Here is a 21,613-nt window from a genome sequence, read left to right on the forward strand (position 1 = left end):
TGAGTGGATGGCAATAATAGGACAGAGCTACGGGATGTGCACCATATAATATTACAATATGTGCAGTGTACGTTGCTTTATCCTACCTAGGCATGCAGCATATACAAAGGCACTAGGTTGGCAACAGCAAGGCAGGGGGGGGGTCGTCGTCCTTGTCCACAGCATTAAACTATACTTCCCAGCAGCCTCTAATGATCTCAGCTATTGTTAGTAGTGACAGCCCAGGGAATGTGCACATTACAGGTAGGAAGCGTGTGGCAAGGTGCAGATTCTATATTTGTGCTGGCCAACCTGCAGCCTTATAGTTATTGGTCCAAATTCCAGCACCCTTGAACAACCAAGTCTGTCGCATTACATAACTGGGCTCTGCAAAAGCTATTTTGCCCAAGCTGTGTGACTCCCCTCCTAGACACTACTTTTTCCTACGTGTTTCTTTTTCTTAACACTTTCAGAGAGCCAAACATTTTTCTTTAGATATTGCATTCAATATCCACTCTTTGTCTTCATTTTCTTGTTCCGTTCTATAAAGTACAATAACATACCAGTCAGTTAACACTTGTCTATTTCAAATCCCCTAGTCAGAGGCATAAATACTGCCTTAGTGCAACTTTATAGATTTCTGTTGCTGCAATGCGACTGCCATAACACCACTTTTATACGTATAAAACCCACGTGCAGCATGGCTAATATCTATAGCAATCCATTTCAGATGATTATTAGATGCATTCTGCATAGCTGCACTGACTATTATTGCATTGACAAGTGCCTATGGTCTATGCCTATGTCTAACTCTAACTAATCGCACATTATGTTCCCTTTTAGCACAATTCTTACATGGTGCGAAGCTGGAGCACAAAAATGCCCCTAAAAACTGATAAATCTTGTCAACTATGCTAATCAGCCCTGCAGGATGACAGTTTTATATTTGCTCATTTATAAAAGGACTTAGGAGGCAACTTTAATTGCCAAGTTCGGAATCGGATATATAAATTAAAGAAAAATACCCAAATAGCATAACTGCACTGAAATGAAAAAATACCCCAAAAATATATAACTGAAGCTTTTTTTTTTTTTTGAGGCGGAGTAATTATACAAAATAGTATCAAAAATTTTAAATACTTAAGAAATTGTAGTTGCTCTTTTTTAGGGGGAGACTAACAGAAGTGTTGTACCTGTTCACCCCCTCACTTCCTGGTCAGAGTTTCTAACCACAAGAAAATGGGGTGACTGTGAGAATAGGGGGGACTGGGGCACCATACAGTTTCACCTTGTGCATGTAACCATTATGTCTTTTTGTGAAATAATATTTCTGCAACAAAAATGCAGCCCCTTCATTTTGGTGTCATTTCAGGCTAAACAGATTCTTCCACCTGAAGGCAGGAATTTAGTCTCCCCTTAAAAAAAAAAAAAAAATGGATACAAAATATACTGTTTCATCTCAATCTGAGACCATAACTGGAGGTTTTTTTTTTTTCAAAATGATAGAAAATAAGATTATTAAACATAAAATAAATACTTAATTAAATGTCACATGGGAGGCCTGAGTCATTAAGAGATTATAAAAAAAAAAAAAAAAATAATCACTGTCGGTATATAAAATAAGGGTGGGGACCTTGAAAACTTGCAGCAAGGGCAGTTTCTCTATGCTTGTTTAATGTAATTCACAGTATAAACATTAACTCCTTCAGAAAACACAGCTACTTTGTTGCTGTCATATAAACCTATGATAATAATAATAATAATAATACTACAAAGATTTACACAGGTATAACCTCGCTGGCATTAGCCCCTATGCTGCGGTCATGCATAAATACAGTACAGACAAATATGTGCTTGTTGTGCAGCATAGGGTACCGCAAGTGCAGAGAAACTTCATCTTATTTATGCTTGGTACTTGCCTTCTACTAAGTATGAAACAAAAGGACTTCATATAAATTGCCTTGAGGGAAACTTGGCTTCCTTCTCTAAGATCAATCACAATTCTTGATTTTTGGTGGAACTTATTGGCTGCTTCTGAAATCAGTTGGTGAGATAACTGAACTACTCTTAGCTAAGTTGTGAGCTATAACTTCCTAAAGGAAGGAAAAAAACATAATATAAAGATGGCAAGGGGGGGGGGGGGGGGGCGTTCATATAACTGAATATGAATGGAAGGCGTTCTTTCTGAGACTGAGCAGAGTGGCAGAGTGAATGGGAAACACTGAATGGTAGAACTAACTACTTGCTGCATTGGAATATTTGTACTTAGTTCTTTGTTCGTGGATCTCCTCTTTGGTTTTCTTTATACAGGTAAATATCTCCTGGAAGAGAACCTTGTATTCTGGCTGAGGTTCAGCAGAGACTGGCTTGTGGCTGGAAGGTTCTAGATCCTTGGATGGTGACCCTTCTGGCTGAGAAAGCTTAGAGGTCTGGATACCCTGATCGCTGAAACCATCATCATCCAGCTGGCATTTCTGAAGCAATTCCTCGTATTTCACTTTCAGAGCACTGTACTGTGAGTCTACCTCATTGAGCAAAGAGATGCCCCTTTGTTTTGTTGCCTCGGCTCTCCTAATACAAGTCTCTTCGTGCCCGTTTAGAATGGTTTCAGCAGCAACCCTGGGAAGAAGCATCTCACTGTTGCTTCTTTTTAAAGGCTTTTTATTCAAATCAAGCAACTGTGCTATCACTTCTTGGTCGGCCTCTTTGTCTGCCGTCTCCTTAAAAGAAATAAAGATGGACTCTGGTATAAGCTTTTCCACACTGCTGGCAAACACGCTGTCTGAACGACATATCTGGCGCATTTCCGCCACCTCGGCCTCCAGTTCTTCAGCCCGGGCATAGAATAAATCTTTGTCTCTGAGCATCTGTTCTAGCTCAGAATTCTCTTTAACTACCTGACTGAATTCCTCTTCCAGGCTCTCTCTCTTGTTGCGTTCTAGGCTCAACTGGCTCTCCAGAAGAGACAGGGCCTTTTTTAGATGACTGTTTTCATCCTCCAGCGGTCCTGGTTGCGAATGCAGAGATGCTATCTTCTCAGCAAAAACATGGTCATAAACAAAATACCTGCAGGGAGGGAAAGCAGAGGGAAAATATTTATCTGACAAAAGCAGCTGCCCATAAACAGAGATTAGCATGTAACTAAGCATTCAGACTTCAGCTATTACAAAGCTTAGTCCCACAATGGAACACAGCTGTACAATCCCATTTGATACAAACAATCACTATACTGCAGTCCTTATACCACTGGTTCCCAAACCACGGGGCCCTCTATGGGGGTCCAGACTTGAGCTGGCCATACACAAACCAAAAAAGCTGCCAGCTTGGCCCTCCACAACAAGCCAGGAAGCTTACTGCTCCATGCATGGGCACCATTTGACCAGAGCTGTGTAGTTGGAGTCAAAGCAATTTTTGGTACCTGGGGTCAACAAAAATGTACCGATTCCTAATAAAGATAAATTGTAATAGAAAAAAATGCAACAATGTCCTACTTTGCAGATAGCAGTCATAATAAAGTATTTTTCTGCTGTACAACATAGAAAATACATTAGTATATTAAAAACTGAGGAGAGTCAAAGGATTAATGTACTGACTCCACTTCCCTGCTCCTGACAGCAAAAAATTAGTCAGACAGCCAAAAATTAGTCCAGAAAATCCAGTTGAGTGAGTATTGCAACAGCACAGTGATCAAGCCTTGTCTCAGTGGGTCTAACCCTCCCCCCATCTAACAGTATGGTGCGCTTATTTCAGTTAGAGTGAGATTTAGGAGGCATGTTTGGTCTGCTAGATACTCCTGGACTGAGATGCATAATAGGCCCTGGCATTTCAAGTATCCAGGGGCCCAAAAAGTCCCCCCATCAGCCCAATAAATAGTGACTGTCTATGGCATCTTACAGCAGCCCCTCTGGCATTTGCAGAGTTCTACTGGGATCTAGTTGGGCAGACCTGTGCCCAGTGTAGACACTAACTCATAACCAGACCTGGACCAGCTGATCAAGCGTCCGGTCCCCATTACCCAACCCTACCCAAACCTTTAATCCAAAAAATTAGGTTTAACTTCGGGAGATTTGGAGGATGCTAGTCTGCAAATCGCTCCGTGTACCGAGGCGTACAGACTCAGACTACAGGTACAGACTACATGCATCTTCAGGAAATCGGGGTCTTTCTGCCCAAAACCCGACCACTTTGCAGGTATTCCTTGGCCGATGCAGGACTCTAACCCACAGATTGCCATTCCTGTTTGAATCGCTTGAGGGTCAGTTAGAATGAGATTTGGGTGAACACTAATTTGCTCTAGGTATTTTTGGAACCATGGCGGAATAGCTTCTGCAACAATGTTTTTATATATCTGTGACCTAGAACTAAATGGGGTACACAACAAATAATTCATCTCTAAGGGAATACAAAGTCTTAAAACGATGGGGGACAGGGATTCGATTGGTTTGTGCTAGGGATGCACCAAATCCAGGATTCGGTTCGGTATTCAGCCTTTTTCAGCAGGGTTCGGATTCGGCAGAATCCACTGTCCTGGCTGAACCAAATCCTAGTTAGCATATGCCAATTAGGATTTGAAAGTTTTAATGTCGCTGCATAGTCACGGAAGTGGTGGATTAGGTTCGGTATTCGGCCAAATCCCTTAACAAGGGGAAAAAAAAAAAAAAAAAAGGGTTTGGTGCATCCGTAGTTTGTGCACAAAATGCTCGGTAAGGCTTTCTTAAAGGAGACATATAGGATAAATGGGAAAACCCTAATTTTGTAGGCAATTATGAATAATATCCGGTGCTAGTTTCCCTTTGGGCTAAACATTAACCCTATCTGTAACAATGGCCCCTTTATTGGAGCTCCCTATAGATCCTCTCAGGTCCCTGTCTGGGTTTCACATGAGGGGTGGGCGTGTCCTAACGGTCCCTGCCAGAAGCACAGTAGGAGGGGGAGAGCCAATCACAGCCCTGCACTCACACAAGCACAGACAGGCTTCAGTTCCCTATCAGGTCAGCCTAGCTGCTGATTGGTTCCTATCCTACAGTGCAGGGTACGGAGGGCCGCCGGCTCCCCAGCTCATCCAGAGAATTCAGCCAGCAGGAAGTGGCACAGATGGGTGGGGCTTGTGGGGTTTGGGGGAATTTCTCAATAAATCAGTGAGAAACACAACTTTTTAAGCACAATCCTTCTATATCTAGAGGATTATAATTCCCTGGTACATTCATAATTTTTATAGGATATGTCTGCTTTAAATAAATGTATTCCTGAGCAGACAGGGGATTCATCGTCATAAGACAATGTGTGGGAAAGGACAGCGATTCATGAATTAAGATGTGAAACGGAGGTGGATAATTTAGTAAGCCTTACTTGCGCAGATCGTACAGCTCCTTCAGACAGGAAAAGCTCTGGGCAGACCTTGATTGGTCAGACCTCTCACGGCTGCGGCAGATACGGCCTGGTTTCTTCAGATCCTCCACCTGTCTCTGAAGCTCCTCAATATGGACTTGCAGGTTTTCTATTGTTTCTGTTAAACTAAGCAGAGCAAATGCACTGGTTATGATCAAGTCCAAATCAGGAAACTTAGGGAAAGTTAATCCCAGATAACTTCCTGTAACCAGTCATGCCATGCATGCTCTTTTCTTATAATGACATTTTTATTACCTTTTAATAATTACTATAACTATTTTTATTACATCAGTTAAAGTCTGGGAAAGGCACCACAAAGAGTTTGCCTGACGATAGCCGTGGTAGTTCCATGCAATTACAGGTACATTACTTACACACAAGAAGAACGAGTTTTACCTAATAACAAGCTAGCAATGATTGGAACCAGGGTTAGCCAGCCAGGATATTTTAGTGTCACTGTTGCATATGGCTGCTGGAATCTGTAGTCCAATAACAAACGAAGGGACACAGGTTGAACTTTTCTGGTGTCTCCCAGTCCAGGCTGCACATCCCTGCTGTACCATTTATACCACAGCCCAGGCTGCACATCCCTGCAGTACCCTTTATACCACAGCCCAGGCTGCACATCCCTGCAGTACCATTTATACCACAGCCCAGGCTGCACCATTTATACCACAGCCCAGGCTGCACCATTTATACCACAGCCCAGGCTGCACCATTTATACCACAGCCCAGGCTGCACCATTTATACCACAGCCCAGGCTGCACATCCCTGCAGTACCCTTTATGCCACAGCCCAGGCGGCACATCCCTGCAGTACCCTTTATGCCACAGCCCAGGCTGCACATCCCTGCAGTACCCTTTATACCACAGCCCAGGCTGCACATCCCTGCTGCACCCTTTATACCACAGCCCAGGCTGCACATCCCTGCTGCACCCTTTATACCACAGCCCAGGCTGCACATCCCTGCTGCACCATTTATACCACAGCCCAGGCTGCACATCCCTGCAGTACCCTTTATGCCACAGCCCAGGCGGCACATCCCTGCAGTACCCTTTATGCCACAGCCCAGGCGGCACATCCCTGCAGTACCCTTTATGCCACAGCCCAGGCTGCACATCCCTGCAGTACCCTTTATGCCACAGCCCAGGCTGCACATCCCTTCTGCACCCTTTATACCACAGCCCAGGCTGCACACCCTTGCTGCACCCTTTATACCACAGCCCAGGCTGCACATCCCTGCTGCACCCTTTATACCACAGCCCAGGCTGCACATCCCTGCTGCACCCTTTATACCACAGCCCAGGCTGCACACCCTTGCTGCACCCTTTATACCACAGCCCAGGCTGCACATCCCTGCTGCACCCTTTATACCACAGCCCAGGCTGCACATCCCTGCTGCACCCTTTATACCACAGCCCAGGCTGCACACCCTTGCTGCACCCTTTATACCACAGCCCAGGCTGCACATCCCTGCTGCACCCTTTATACCACTAGAATACTTTTTATTACATATGGGGGATGGTCTCTATCAAGAGGCCACATTTCACACAGGAAACAGTTCCATTTATGACTGTTCCACACAAAACAGGAGAATCCTGGGGGGGGAAAATTCAATAGACAGACACCTATTTCTCACCTCATTATTTTCTGCTGTGAAGCCCGACTTTCCAGTACCAGCTTCTGATTAGCATTCTCCAGATCCCTGGCAGTGATGTCCAGTTGCTCATATACCTTGGCATGCTGCTCATTCATCCGACGCAGGAGCTCTACTTGCTTTGTGAGGTACTGAAGGCAAAATTAAAGGCAATGTGACGCATGTCCCTTACAAAATACATTATACTAAATTGATATTATGTGGCCAGTAGATTAGGAATATCAGCAGTTTCCTTATTGTCATCTGCTTAAGCGGCTCGTTTTGCGATCTTTAGCACATACACAAAGTGGATTTGGCCTTAAGTATGGATTACCCTGAAGCAGTTCAATATGGCATGCTGCATGCATGGGTAGGGCACAAACTGCTTTACAAATCATAAAAATATGCAATATTTGTCAGTTATTTAGTTTTCACACCAGTCTATGCTGGGATTTGAAGTTCAGTTAAAGCTAAAGGGTCACAGACTGGACAAACCTGAATAAAAAAAAATGTTTTCTTGTACTGGGGCCCCATCTTCTGTGCATCCAAAGGTCCCTTCTTTAAAGCTGGCCGTACACGGATATTACTTGCCAACACTTGATAAGAGATCCCAGAGACGTGACAAAAGATGGCTGAGTAGTGCCCAATGGAATTGTACTCTGGGTCACTACATTTAGCAGCAAAGACTTGGGCACAAAGGACATAGATTATATTCAAAGGGGGTTCCTAAAAAAAAATTAGCAACCCCAATAAATAACACTTTCCTTGTCCTTTAATGGTTAAACATGAACAGACGGGGCAAGCCTAAAATCAATAAATTCGGTGCAGATTTAAATGGAATGCATGCAATGTGGGATCCAGCTGTAGGTCTGAAATCACACAAAGCAAATGCATTTACACAATGAAACCAATGAAAGAGAATAGGAACTAGCCCAATGAGGGAGATGCAATTACACAAATTAAGGAACTCCCAGAATCCCCTGACAGCACCATTCATCTACACTCTTCCTCCTATTATGCTATTTTTCCCCACCATAAAAGCGGACCCATATCACACTAAAGTGAAAGTGTTTGACTGAAGTAGGTCGCAAATACACAAATAGGGAGAAAAGGAATGTTCTGTGCAAGAAATCTTTTTTTCCCCATGATTTACGGTCTCTTTAATGTACAAATTAAAATGTATTTTATTGGTCAGCTTTTGTTTGTTAGATGTAGATGCCCCTCCCCTTATTAATAATAATAAACAGTAAAGAACCTACTTCAATTTCTTGGAACTGTTCTTGATTGGTGTTGTACATCTGCTGCAGGGATTCCTCTAGTTCCGTGTTGCGATCCAGTAATGTCTTGCCCAGTTCCGCAGCAAGCTGCAAATCTAGAAATGCAGAAGGAAAAGATGGTCTTTTAGTATATAAAATGCGAAGGCAAAGGTTTTTTTGTTTTTGGTTTTTTTATAAACATGCCTCTATGTGATACAATGCAGAACTCATACAATATAGCCTGGAATATTCTGATGGTTTCTCAGGGAACCTCTGTGTACATAGGGGGTTATGTAATAAAAGGCACTAAGTTTGCCCAGGAGCAGTAACCAATAACAACCAATCAGCAGGTTGCATTTACTGGTTACCTGTTTAAAATCAAACATTTTATCAGTTGCTATGGGTTACTGCACCTTTTATTACATATGGGGATAGTTCTATGCTGTTTAAGGGGAAATGAAATCATGATGCATGATTTGAAACTGCACTGTATTCCAAATAATGGCTTATAAAGTGGAGCATAAGGGGTTAACAGAGAATTACTCCATGTGTGGTTCAAACCATGAGTAAAAGGGAGGGGGGCTGCATAATTTTCTAATGTAAACACTAGTAGAAATGTCCACAACCCACATTTGCACTACAGGAGAGTCAGTTGGTCCGGAGCATCTATGCAAATCTGTCCTGTGTATCTCTGGGATCAGTACACCATCAGATCCAATCCAATCAAAATAGGGGGTTATTTACCATATTCCCCTAAAATGACATTACTGCAGTAGCTGCACAGTATACTCCTTCTTTGTAACTGTAGAATACAATTGTGAGATCTGCCATATGGCTGCCTCATGAAAAGAAAATGATTTATTAACAACAGCAACACTAATGTGGCTACTATTATAATCTATAGAACAAAAGAGAGCAATATGGTGACTGCTGTTTCTATGTACTACTGCAGATTTCCATTATGAATTTAGTAAGGCACACACTCATATTCCCCATCTACAAATAGGCAAACTAGAGGCAAGCAATATGGTGGCTATTGATACAATGTACAAATAAACCTATGCTGATAAGGAAGGCTTCATGCATTCCATTAGGTATCCCCTCCTATATTCCAGTCTGATGCTATGGATATGTGAGCAGCTTCTGTTCTACATTCAGCTTTTCTGGTAGATAGATAATAAATGGTCTTCTTACTTTACTATGTACCTGCACACATGGGAAATATTCACAAATGATAAATAAATGTGGAGTGCAGAAAAATGGGTCAAGGCCTATTTTTCTACAATCAGGCCTTGGAATAGAAATGTAGCAGAAGACAAATGTATATATATTTGTATTGCAAACAAGAAAATAAAGCAATAAATCAATCAGACCTCTTCTTTAAATTTTCTAACCTGTAGTAGCCTGTCCAAAGCTAATTGCTGATGTGTTGCTATTGGCAATTGCACTTGTGCAATTTAGCACCCATATTAGTAAATCTATGGACCAATTTGAGAAAAAGAATTAAGGGTTTAAAGGAAAAGAATGCATCAAATCAATAGTACCAGTATTCAAAGAGTTGACTAAATACCCAACTCAATTGAAACCGTAAAAAAACAAAATTATGTCATATAAAAAAAAAAAAAAAACACTGAAGAGCTAAGTCGTTTTTTAAGGGTTCCAACTTCAGTTTAGCTGAGCAAAAACTGATGGAATTCTTTGTAGCTACCCTTTAATAAAAGCCTAATTTGTATTCTTATGTTATGTTGACCCAAGGGTTTGGATGTTTTAGTATAACATATTAATATAAAACAAATTAAGAAAAAAAACTAGTCAGAAATAGTGAGAATTGTCTTTTCTCTTTAGATTCATAAAACACGGGGCAAAACTATGCATAGATTATCAACAGCGAAATAGTACATTCCAGCATAAATGTGACATTCAAAACTAAAGAATGCTGTAGGCATGTTTCTGTTAGTTAAATAGCAGAATACTGTAGATTGCCGACATTCCACCACAAGATTAAATATTAAAGACTATAGGAGGGGCATTCTCGGAGCGTTACTCCATTCTGTAGCTGTATAAATAAAAGCATGAAACCAGCAAGATCTTCAATATAAAAAGATACTGACACCAAAAATTAAGCCTTTTTTACATCAAAACATCATGAAGTATTTGCCCAATTTACATTCCCTATCTGATCCCCCCTGTTCATCTATGAGGGGGCTGCCATATTTGTCCCTCAGCTATAACTTATGGTTGAGAATATGTCTATGAAGATTTTCATTCATCCAGGTCATGGTATATCTAGTATAAATAAATTTAAAGCAACTGGACTTGTTTAGTAATCATTGAAGACGTTTCACTACTCATCCGAGCAGCTTCTTCAGTTCAACTGACTGGTATGGGAAGTCCTCAGCATATATACTCTTCCACTAGACTGGGCCTTTGTCAAAACAAGAGCAACTAAGCCCAACGGGAACACCAAAAGGAATAACCGTCCTGAGGCAGAGAGAAGGCGCAATATAGTCATCCCATTTGTAGCAGGAGTGTCTGAGAAACTCAGGAGAATTTTCAACAAACACCACATCCCTGTGTTTTTCAAACCTAGCAACACACTGAGACAAAAACAAGTCCACCCAAAGGATCCAACACCAAAGGAAAAACAAAGCAATGTTGCATACGCAGTCCAGTGTAGCGAGGAGTGCACCGACCTTTACATTGGTGAGACAAAGCAACTGCTCTCTAAGCGAATGGCTCAGCATAGAAGGGCGAACACTACAGGCCAGGACTCTGCTGTATTTCTACACCTAAAAGACAAGGGACACTTCTTTGAAAACAGCAACGTCCAAATTTTGGACAAAGAAGACCGCTGGTTTGAAAGAGGTGTAAAAGAGGCCATTCATGTCAAAGTGGAGAAACCATCCCTTAACAGAGGCGGGGGACTTCGACACCATCTGTCTGCTACATACAATGCTGTTCTAACATCTGTACCCCGGCAGTTTCAGAACTCTTCACACATCCATTCATGCAACTCCAAAAAGTAACACCTGTTTGAAGAGTTGCATGATACTTTGGTAATCCTATCAAAGTAACCCCACAGCATTCACACCTCTGTGAGTTTCAGATGTCACCTTTCTGAAGAGTTACAAAGTGCCATTGTGATTGGATTAGTGGAAGAGTATATATGCTGAGGACTTCCCATACCAGTCAGTTGAACTGAAGAAGCTGCTCGGATGAGTAGTGAAACGTCTTCAATGATTACCAAACAAGTCCAGTTGCTTTAAATTTATTTATACTAGTTATGGTTGAGAAGTGACGGTTGGCAAAACTTCATGTAACAATTACTTACAAAAACAGCCCATCAGTGGAATATGATCAACATGACCTAAAGGTTATTATTAATTGAAAAGTAGTTTTTTAGTGTCAGTATTATAAAGTCCTGCAAACTTCATTTAATATCCCAAAAGCTTGCTCATGCCCACTTAGTGCAAGAAGGTGATTGGATCTGTACAGAGCTACATTCATTTGCTGACATTAACCCCATACCCAAATGTGTCATCCAACATCCACATGGAAGAACTGGCTTGTGCTGGAGGGTGATGGATTGGACATCCCTTACCTTAAAGGGTATGTAAACCCCCTACAAAAAAAATAAATCAGTGAACAGCCTCTTTGAATTCTTTAAAAACCTGTAACTCCAGTTGGTAAAAGGTTAATAGAAAGGCTGCAGCATCCCCTTAATCACTAAGGATTCCTTCTCCTCCTCTAACTCACTCACTCTTAGGAATTTGTTTTGACCCTTAGCTAATTGAGCTTGCTCCGTTCTTCTCAACTCTGGTTACCAAACACACCCTCCAGTCTAGCAGTCAATGAAGAGATGGCACTGCTGGTTTTACACAGAAACTATTCTAGCTGTGCACTCTGCTAGAGAAACATGTTTTCTTCTCCAAACCTCCTCTTCTGAGCTCAGTTTAACCATTACAGGGCTCAATCCAAGTAGGACTTTTTATCAGTAAGTAAGTTCTGCCTGTGTAAGCCTGCACTCGTCATTGCATGAAACTTACAGCACACATGTGCTGTTTGCAGATGTAAATGTCATACAAGATGTGGGGGGTATATTCAATACAAATGATGCTGTCTTGGTTGGGGTGATGTGCCCAATTTATACACATGGTTGGAAAATGTAGGGCTTACATGTCTTTATGTATGGATTATTTGGATCTTACCAATACACTGCATTTAACCTGATCACACACGGAGTCTGGCACTAGATCTTCCCAGGAGATAGGATGAAATATAAACACAAAGAGATAAAAGACAAATGTACCTACAGTAGGTATAACCATAACCACCCAGGAATGGGATTCAAAATAGTCCCTTGCGTTTCAAGAGAAGAGGCCCAACCATTCCCCCAGCAGCCCCTACATAGTGACTCTCTATGGCACCTTACAGGATAAATCCACAGGTTCCCACTCTGAGCCTGTACCTACCCGATTCATTTCATATTCACACCATGTCAGTCACTGTACTCCTGGGGTACCAGACTTTACTGACACAGGTTTCTCTCTCATTAAAGATCTAACACTGCATAGCAATTATCCAGGTTCTCTAACAGTTCCATGGAAACGGTGACAATGATATTCAGCTATGAGGAACACTTCCTATAGTTAATGAACAACCCTGAATTCTCAAGTAAATTCTTTGTTCATTAAAAATAAATAAATAGTACTAGCAGTCAGGAGAATCATTTAATAGAGTCGTGTGAATAATTCCTTTTGAAAATGCTTTTGAGAAGGCTACTGCTAGATCCCAAGCTACCTTTGGGGCCACCCCTACCATAGTCATTGTAAACATTCTTTTTTAAAGGGCAAATTCTAACATTCTGAATACAAATCCCTAAAGGATATTGCAGTGCTCGTTGCACAAAGGTGCCATAATGTGCCCTCAGTTGTGGTCTGTGACAAAAGCTATGATGACATGGCAGCTTCCTTGCAGCCCTTCCTGACCCCGAGTGCACAGACTATCCCAGCTCCTCCCCCTTTCACTGAATACCACACATGGGTGCCAGCAGCACTGTCAAGCAACAAAAGAAGAAACCTTTTTTTCTTGCATTTCTAAAAAGTATTCTTTTTGGCAAGAGCACACTAACATTTTGACTCCAAACCCAACTGTCCAACAGAAACATGCAAGCTCTATTCCAATGCAACTTATTCTCACAAAATTTGATCCAGTTTTAAAAATGAAGCACATGGTCACGGTCTATATGGACCCACACCCCCCAGGATGCCCAAAGGAAGGCACCAAAAAAAAAAAACTGGAGTCACTGATCCCATGTACAAGTAGTATAACTAATGCAGACAGAATTCTAGCAGGTGGCATGTACTTGATTACAATCTACTGCTGTTTCTTTTCATTCCCACCAAGTCCATGATTCCCAATCCATTGTTCTCTAGCCAAGGCAGAACTGCAAGCCCCAGGATTCTCAGCCTGACTGTGACATCAAAAACCCCAGGTTACAGGTGCCTCAGGCATTTAAAATATTTTTCTTAAAACAATACAGATTAAGTCAGTTATTTAAAGGGTATATATAATTTATCTTACATTCCAAGCCCTCCGTTCATTCCTACCCAGTGACTTCTACACACAAGTGAGAATTTAAGCCACAAGCACGTCCTTAAAAGCTCCATAATGCAGCTGTACTCTTAACAGAGAGCTCATTCACGGAGCAGCAGCAATAACATTCAACCATAAAGAAAATAACCACTACTCTCATTTCTATATGCACAGCATTTTGTATGCAGAGTGTGTGGGGCCCAGCTGAAGCTCGGGGCACTGAATAATATCTGAATAATAATATTATGTAGTGGCGTCTCATGACCTTACAAAATCCTTTTACACTTGCTTTTCAATCCAGGAATAATAATAACTGAGTTTCTTACTACAGTATTTCCAAAAATGATATGGCTTTTTTTGTCAGAGCAAAATAATAAGGTCAAAAACATTGTAATGAAGGCAGGTGTAATTACTGGTATGGGATCAGTTATCCAGATATCTGGAAAGCTCCACATTATGGGAAAACCATCTCCTATAGACTCCATTATAAGCAAGTAAGATATAATTAATAATAACCAACTTAGAAATAATTAATGCTTACTTAAAGAATCCAATTGGGTTTAATCAATGTTGCAATTACTTTTTAGTAGACTTAAGGAATCTTTCCATAATATGGATCTCCATACCTTGCCTGTGGCTATACGTGTCTGTATCTATATGCTCCTGTAGGTACGGACGCATATAGTGAACTTATTTGTTAATGCATGGGAAACCACTGCATGTATACATACACAGAAGGATCAGCTTATTTTACCCAGCCAGCAAAAGAATCTTTGTCTAATTGGACCACCGCAGTTGTGGAACAAATTGGGTTAATATAATTGGTCCTTGGCCCAATATTCTGATCACATGAGGCCTGTGCATATCCTATTAATAAAAACTGCATCCATGGTCCAGGTTTCGACCAATTTAGGACCTACTTATAGCCAATTAAAATGATTTGACCTAGGAGGTAGACATTTTGGAAGCAATCTCTGTTTTTCAGACACAATGCAGTTTTTCCCATAATTCTAGCATTGCTGCAGTCCCAAGGTGGTATTGGGCAGATGAATCAAAACCGGCACAGCTCTGCTTGCTCATTAAATTGGACACAATTACACTAAAAATTATGCCCAGTTGCCATAATATCTGGCATTTAGCACGTGTGTACCTAATGTTTTTTGGCGAAATTGCGATTCACCAGATGATGCTGTGGGTGGTAGTATCCCCTGGGTTCCCACAGCGGCCTGTGTTCACAGATGAAACTGCATTCAAGTCAGCAGAAGGCAGGCAGCAAAGCCAAGCACAACTATACCACAGCAATGTATTCTGATGCAAGGACCTTTACTAGATGAGATTTTTCCACACTGGAGTCCAACACTGATTTTCCTGGTCTGAAGAGTAGATACAAGCATGACCCTTTAATTGGGAACTTGCACAGACAGACTAAATACAGGTATAGGACCCGTTATCCAGAATGCTTGGGACCTGGGGTTTTCCGAATAAGAGAGCTTTCCGTAACTTGGATCGCCATCCCTTAAGTCTACTAGGTTGAAGGAATGTGCAAATAACATATATACATAAATAAAAACTACACACAAAAAAAGAAAAAATATGGAACAGATTTATAAAACATTCCTACAACGGAGGTGCATGTGTGCAGTTGTGCGAGTTCCCACTGACTAATGCCATTTGGCTCTGCATGTTCTAGAAAACATCCCTGTAAAGTATTGCATAACTTGCTGGAGCCATGGTAATGAATGAATGACGAGGATGATGAGTGATGGTTAAGTGACTCACTGAGTTGCCCTGCATGATAAATCCCTTTCTGTCAATGCAATTAAATGACAAGTTCTTTTACAAGTATTCTAAATCATGAGAAATGTTATATTTTCAAGTGGGAACCAACATGGAATGCAAGGTTACCTTCTCAAGATTTACTAAACAATGGTGACATTATTTTGTGGAATCAGCCGTAAAAGCTACACGCAATGCAGAATCAGAAAACTGCCAAAAATTTGGAAATCATTTGGGTATATGTAAGTGTAAACAGATTTCTACTGTAGGTTCCTCTCTGCTAACATGCAATACAATGCAATACAAAGTACAGAAACAGCAAACGCAGAATTGCCTAATGTGAATTTACTTTAATGATTCCCAATAGGGTTATTCACATTATCATTTTTATCTGGAGGAGTAGGAGGCGACTGCGTTTGGGTTCACCTTTGATCAAGTTCTGCAAAGCTGGATTTTGTCTACAGTTGATCTCAGTAAGGTTTGTTGGGAGCAATAAATTATTTTATCTGTTTTTGCAAACCAATGGCTTCAACTTTGGGTTAACACAGGAGCTACTATGCACAGCCCCTGTATCAGCAAAAGCAGTGACTGCATCCAACAAAACTACAGCTACAAAGTTGGCCTTTATTTATCCGGCGGATTCACCTTTATGCTAGAGGCAGTGTGGAGCCATGGCTCCCTTAGTACATATTTTCTGGGAGTGCCCCAAACTTAAGGTTCTGCAGCGAGACTGCTGACATTTTCTGGAAACTAAACAAGAGATATTTCCCTTATATTCTCCCCAATACCAGTTTTTCTCCATATGGTTACAAGATCTAGAGACGGGGAAGGCTTCCAGGAGGAAGATATTTTGTCCCACTGGGTACTTCTAAGCATATTGTTGGGATGACAATAAAACTCTACTTACAAATGTGTAAATCTGCCTCTACTCCCATCATTTACCAAATCTTTAAAGGACATGTAAACCCCCCACACAAAGATGTAATCATTAAACAGCCTCTTCGAAATCTTTAAATATCTGCCTCTCTGGTTGCACAAACATTAATAGTAAGGCTGCAGCATCCCCTTAATCAAATAGGATTCTTTCTCCTCTAACCCACTCGGCCCCCTCCCTCAGGAATTTACTTTGGCTGTTGGCTACTGAGCATGCTCAGTTCTCATCTCAAATTACTCAACATGTCCTCCAGTCTAGCAGACAAACAAGCCAAACATTCTCCAAGCCATTTTTCATCCACTTCTTACTCAGTCTTTATATTTCCCTAGTTTATCTTTATATACTATAATCTATTCTTCTGTATATTTAGTTGTTTTGTTCCCATACAGAAATAGGGAATGACTATAAATTAGACCAAATGGCTAGAATAGGATTCTTTCTCCTCTAACCCACTCGGCCCCCTACCTCAGGAATTTACTTTGGCTGTTGGCTACTGAGCATGCTCAGTTCTTCCCATCTCAAATTACTCAACATGTCCTCCAGTCTGGCAGCCAAACAAGCCAAACATTCTCCAAGCCATTTTTCATCCACTTCTTACTCAGTCTTTATATTTTCCTAGTTTATCTTTATATACTATAATCTATTCTTCTGTATATTTAGTTGTTTTGTTCCCATACAGAAATAGGGAATGACTATAAATAAGACCAAATGGCTAGAATAGGATTCTTTCTCCTCTAACCCACTCGGCCCCCTACCTCAGGAATTTACTTTGGCTGTTGGCTACTGAGCATGCTCAGTTCTTCCCATCTCAAATTACTAAACATGTCCTCCAGTCTAGCAGCCAAATAAGAGATGGCATTGTGTTCCCATAGAGAAATAAAGAATGACTATAAATTAGACCAAATGGCTAGAAGCTGGAGGGCCCACTGACACCTGGGCCCACCGGGAGTTTTCCTGGTATCCCTGTGGATCAGTCCAACACTGGTCCTAAGATAACGGTCACAGGTCATGATTTTTTATTGCATTAGATGTAAACTTTAGCATTTCTTAGTTTTGTTGAAAGCTGCCATGTGTGCACAGTGACATGTGGATGTCATTTAAAAGAGAATGAAAGGAAGGATCACTGGGGGATGTTAGGCACCGCCCGAAGGGATTTTAATTGTTTATGCGCACTTCATAGTTTTGCTTTTTCCTACTCTGCCTTCAAAGTATTGGTGTTTTCTCACCAGCATACACAGCAGCAGAAAATACAATGTATAATCCTAAACCTAAACGCTGAAATATTGCAATCTTTTTCTACCCCTGCTGTAGCATTATTATAGAATTAGCAAAAACCCTTGTACAGTACACAGGATTAGATAGTACACCGCGTGCCTCTGGCCGAGAAGGGATTGTAGCAGAACATATTGACTCATGAATAACCTAGAGATTAACCTTTCTGTCCCGTGGCACTTGCCAAGGTACAGCGTGGAAGCAGTCCACTTTAGAGTCCAACAAAAGATAAAGCAGATTATTACTTATTACATAATCCATCCTTATGTGACAAAGAAGCTTCCCTAGATTGCAGGTGCAGCTCAAGACACCCAATATCAGCAGAATTCTCCTGTTCCCTGAATGGCAGCCAAGTCCATGCTCCCACGGGCAAAGCAGCGTCATTGAAACAATCGCACTCCCTGGAAAGATAAGCGTATTCCAGCTGCTGTTACAGAACTGCATAGCTTTAGTTAGTGCTGCCACGGCAGTGAGGTTTCACATGCAATAACCACATCATTATTAGGAAAAAAGGCAGCTGTCTTAGTTTTATTGATACAAGTATGCCATCCGTTATAAGGAAACCCAATATCCAGAAAGCTACAAACATACAGTATTGGGTTTATTTAATGTTCAAATTATTTTTTAGTACACTTAAGGTATGGAGATTCAAATTAAGGAAATATTCCTTATCTGGAACATCCAGAATACTCAGGGCTTGAAGTATGATGTCCCATACCCTGTACAGGGAATATTGTAACCCCCGTTTTAAAATATCAGGATATTAGACCTTGGAATTCCAATATTGAGGCCCTGTGCCTTTTATACAGAGGCCATTGAATATCAAGGTGGTGTCTAATACCACACTGGTAAACAAGGGGGCACATTATTTATAAATAGGAATGCATCAAATCCAGAATGTGGTTCAGGGTATGACACCATTTGCAAGATTTAAATAAATCCATAAAATGTAACCGAGTTCATTTAGAACCCTTAATGTCATGCGACATTAAACAAAAGGTGATATTTTTGCTCATAAATTATACAGTTTTGTACAATGCACGTAAACTAAACATATACCTACCCAAACATCATGAAAAATTGCCCAGAGTGTGCTACTGAACATTTTTTCATTTTACATCGATAACTTTTCTTTTCGCTTTTATAACATTAGTACTTTTACACTGCTAATACCATGAATTGTAAGAGGACTCCCCCCTCTGCCTGTTCATTCTGCCTGTACAGCTGGCCAGACAGAATGTCAAAAGCTTAAGTTACTGAAGCAGGAGTGATACTGACTGATAGAACTGAGCAGAGAAACGTCTGGAGGTGCCTCTTGTATTACTTACAGAACTCCTATCATTCATAAGTTCATTATAGTAGCAGTGTTAAATAGTTAATATAGTATCATGAGAAATAAATTAAATTTCACATTAATGTTGTTTGGGTGGGTACATGTTCACTTTACCTCTTGCATTATACAATCATGCAAGGTGCAAAACTGCTAATATCATGAAAACTAATAGGAAAAAAAAATAATGCAAATAGCAAAGGTATACGTCTCCTGTAAATTGAAATAAACAAACAGTCGTTCAGGTAATAAGTCAGTTGAACTTTTGCGAAGGAATCTTAATTCAGCCTAAAAAATTTGTGTGCTTCCCTAACTGAATAACATCCTTTCCGGGAAATACTAATGTTTAGCCTTTTTGTCCCACTGTTTTACTATGTAACGTTTGCAAGGTCATATTTCTTACAAAGCCTAAACAGAGTTGAGTTTCCAGCACAAGGGAAATGAACATTTAAGCAAAGGGGGCCCTGTGCAGTTGAATGCGAGTCGGACAGGCTTGCATCTCACACAGATCCACATCCGTTGCGCTACAGCAGTCGTGTTACACAATGCAAGATCTGATCACTGGCTTCCTTCTCTCTCTGCATCTGTGCTGGATCTAACTGATGCCACAATAAATCCAATAAGCTCATTGTAGTCAGAGGTTGTGCGGAAAGCGGTGATGCAGTAAATAAATAAGGGAGGCATTATGTAAGGTTGAACAACTCTGCTTATTTATGATGGATTGCCCCTCAGTGGCTCATTATAATGTCACTCCTACAGAATTCCAATATACATGCAGCAAGCTGCTGAATTCTACCATTTTCTTTTCCCTAGATGTCAATAGCATGTGCAGTGTATATATATATATATATATATATATATATATATATATATATATATATATATATATATATGCGCCTAAGGATGACTTGAATATCATTCCATAGAGAACACAGGTTGATCCAGTTCTGCTGTTGTTGAATAAAGCTGCTGCAAGTTCCATTAGACAATATTATAACATAAGCCACTTATGTAGCTTAGCCAACAGAAATTCATTTGTTCATTGTTAAATGTAACCTGCCAATCAATGTAGATTATTTCAATAGCCAAGACATATCAATTTCAGTTGCAAACAATTATAATCTCTGTACAGGTTTGGGACCCATTATCCAGAATGCTCGGGACTTGGGGTTTTCCAGATAAGGGATCTTTCCATAATTTGGATCTCCATACCTACTAAAAGATTATTTAAACATTAAATAAACCCAATAGGATTGTTTTGCTTCCAATAAGGATTAATTGTATCTTAGTTGGGATCAAGTACAAGCTACTGTTTTTTTACTATAGAAAAATTAGAATTATTTGCTTATAATGGAGTCTATGGGGGACAGCCTTTCCGTAATTCTGAACTTTCTGGATAATGGGTTTCCGGATAATGGATCCGATACCTGTATAAGAATCACAGATGATATCAGTAGGCGATGACAGGGAACACTTGAGGAATAAATTGATTGTCGTGTAGATTAATATATAAAATGTTCCTATCTGACTACAGTGTCTAAAATGGCAACAAAAATAACCTGGCCATCAGGCAACCTACTGCGCTGTACAAACACATTTCTCTAGGGTACACTTTATAGGTTCCAGAGCGCTGTAACATTTTTTAAGGACCCCATAAGTTCATAACAGTGCTAAAATTAAAATATTACAATTCACAGTCATCGGGTTATGGCTCAAACAGAGTCTGGGGCAAAGTTTAGGAAGGTACCAAAATGACTTTGCTGTGGGGGCCAGTAACTGATAACTTTCCTTAAGACTCCCCCATGCTAAATGAATTCCTTGGGCGCCCCATGGGGGGGGGGGTATTGTGTGGCTCCTGTTATACACAAGCTATGGAGTAAATGATTTGTATTTATTTTTTTTTACATATTCCTTATCTTATTATCACAAATAGGTACATGTGTGTTATTTGTATTGTACTTAAGGAACGCTTATCTTTATGGATCGTATTTAGTAATTACATTGTTAATTAAAACAGCCGCAATTTTGCTTGCGACTGAAGTTGCAGTTAAAGTGCAAGTGAAGGTGGCACATGGATCCCCAGGCTGCTGTATTAGGGCAGGGCAAGCCAGGATGCAGTGCAAGGAGGAGCGGGCAGGGAGGCAGATGCACATGGGAAGCAACTGCATCGCTTCAGGCTTCTCACCTTGCTGCAAGTCGTGCTGGTCGTACCACGGCTCATCCTCCTTAATCTCGAACTCTTCCACGTTGCTGTCGGTCAGCATGTCTGCCTCTAGCTGTGCCGGGACACGGAGTGATGCTCCGGGCGATACTCCCGTGCTGCAGGCGGCGGCGGCTGCTACAGAGGCTCCTGCTGATCCCTACTGACAGTTCATAGAACGCTCCCTCCCACCTCCTCAGCCGAAGTTTTCCGGAAATAGCCGAAGTCCTCAAAGATCGCTCCGCA

General features: G+C 40.9%; 1 protein-coding gene across 1 annotated transcript; it reads right to left on the minus strand.

The window, feature by feature from the left end:
* Positions 1 to 1,621: 1,621 nt before the first annotated feature.
* cdr2 (cerebellar degeneration related protein 2) lies at positions 1,622 to 21,599 on the minus strand. The gene is given in 5 exon segments (NM_001005649.1): positions 1,622 to 3,045; positions 5,329 to 5,493; positions 7,008 to 7,156; positions 8,264 to 8,376; positions 21,353 to 21,599. Coding segments are annotated over 5 exon segments (1,338 nt in total). The 5' UTR covers positions 21,432 to 21,599; the 3' UTR covers positions 1,622 to 2,213.
* Between the last annotated feature and the right edge of the window lie 14 nt (positions 21,600 to 21,613).

The sequence above is a fragment of the Xenopus tropicalis genome, chromosome 9, assembly GCF_000004195.4.
Source record: "Xenopus tropicalis strain Nigerian chromosome 9, UCB_Xtro_10.0, whole genome shotgun sequence".
In the NCBI taxonomy this organism is placed as follows: Eukaryota; Metazoa; Chordata; class Amphibia; order Anura; family Pipidae; genus Xenopus; species Xenopus tropicalis.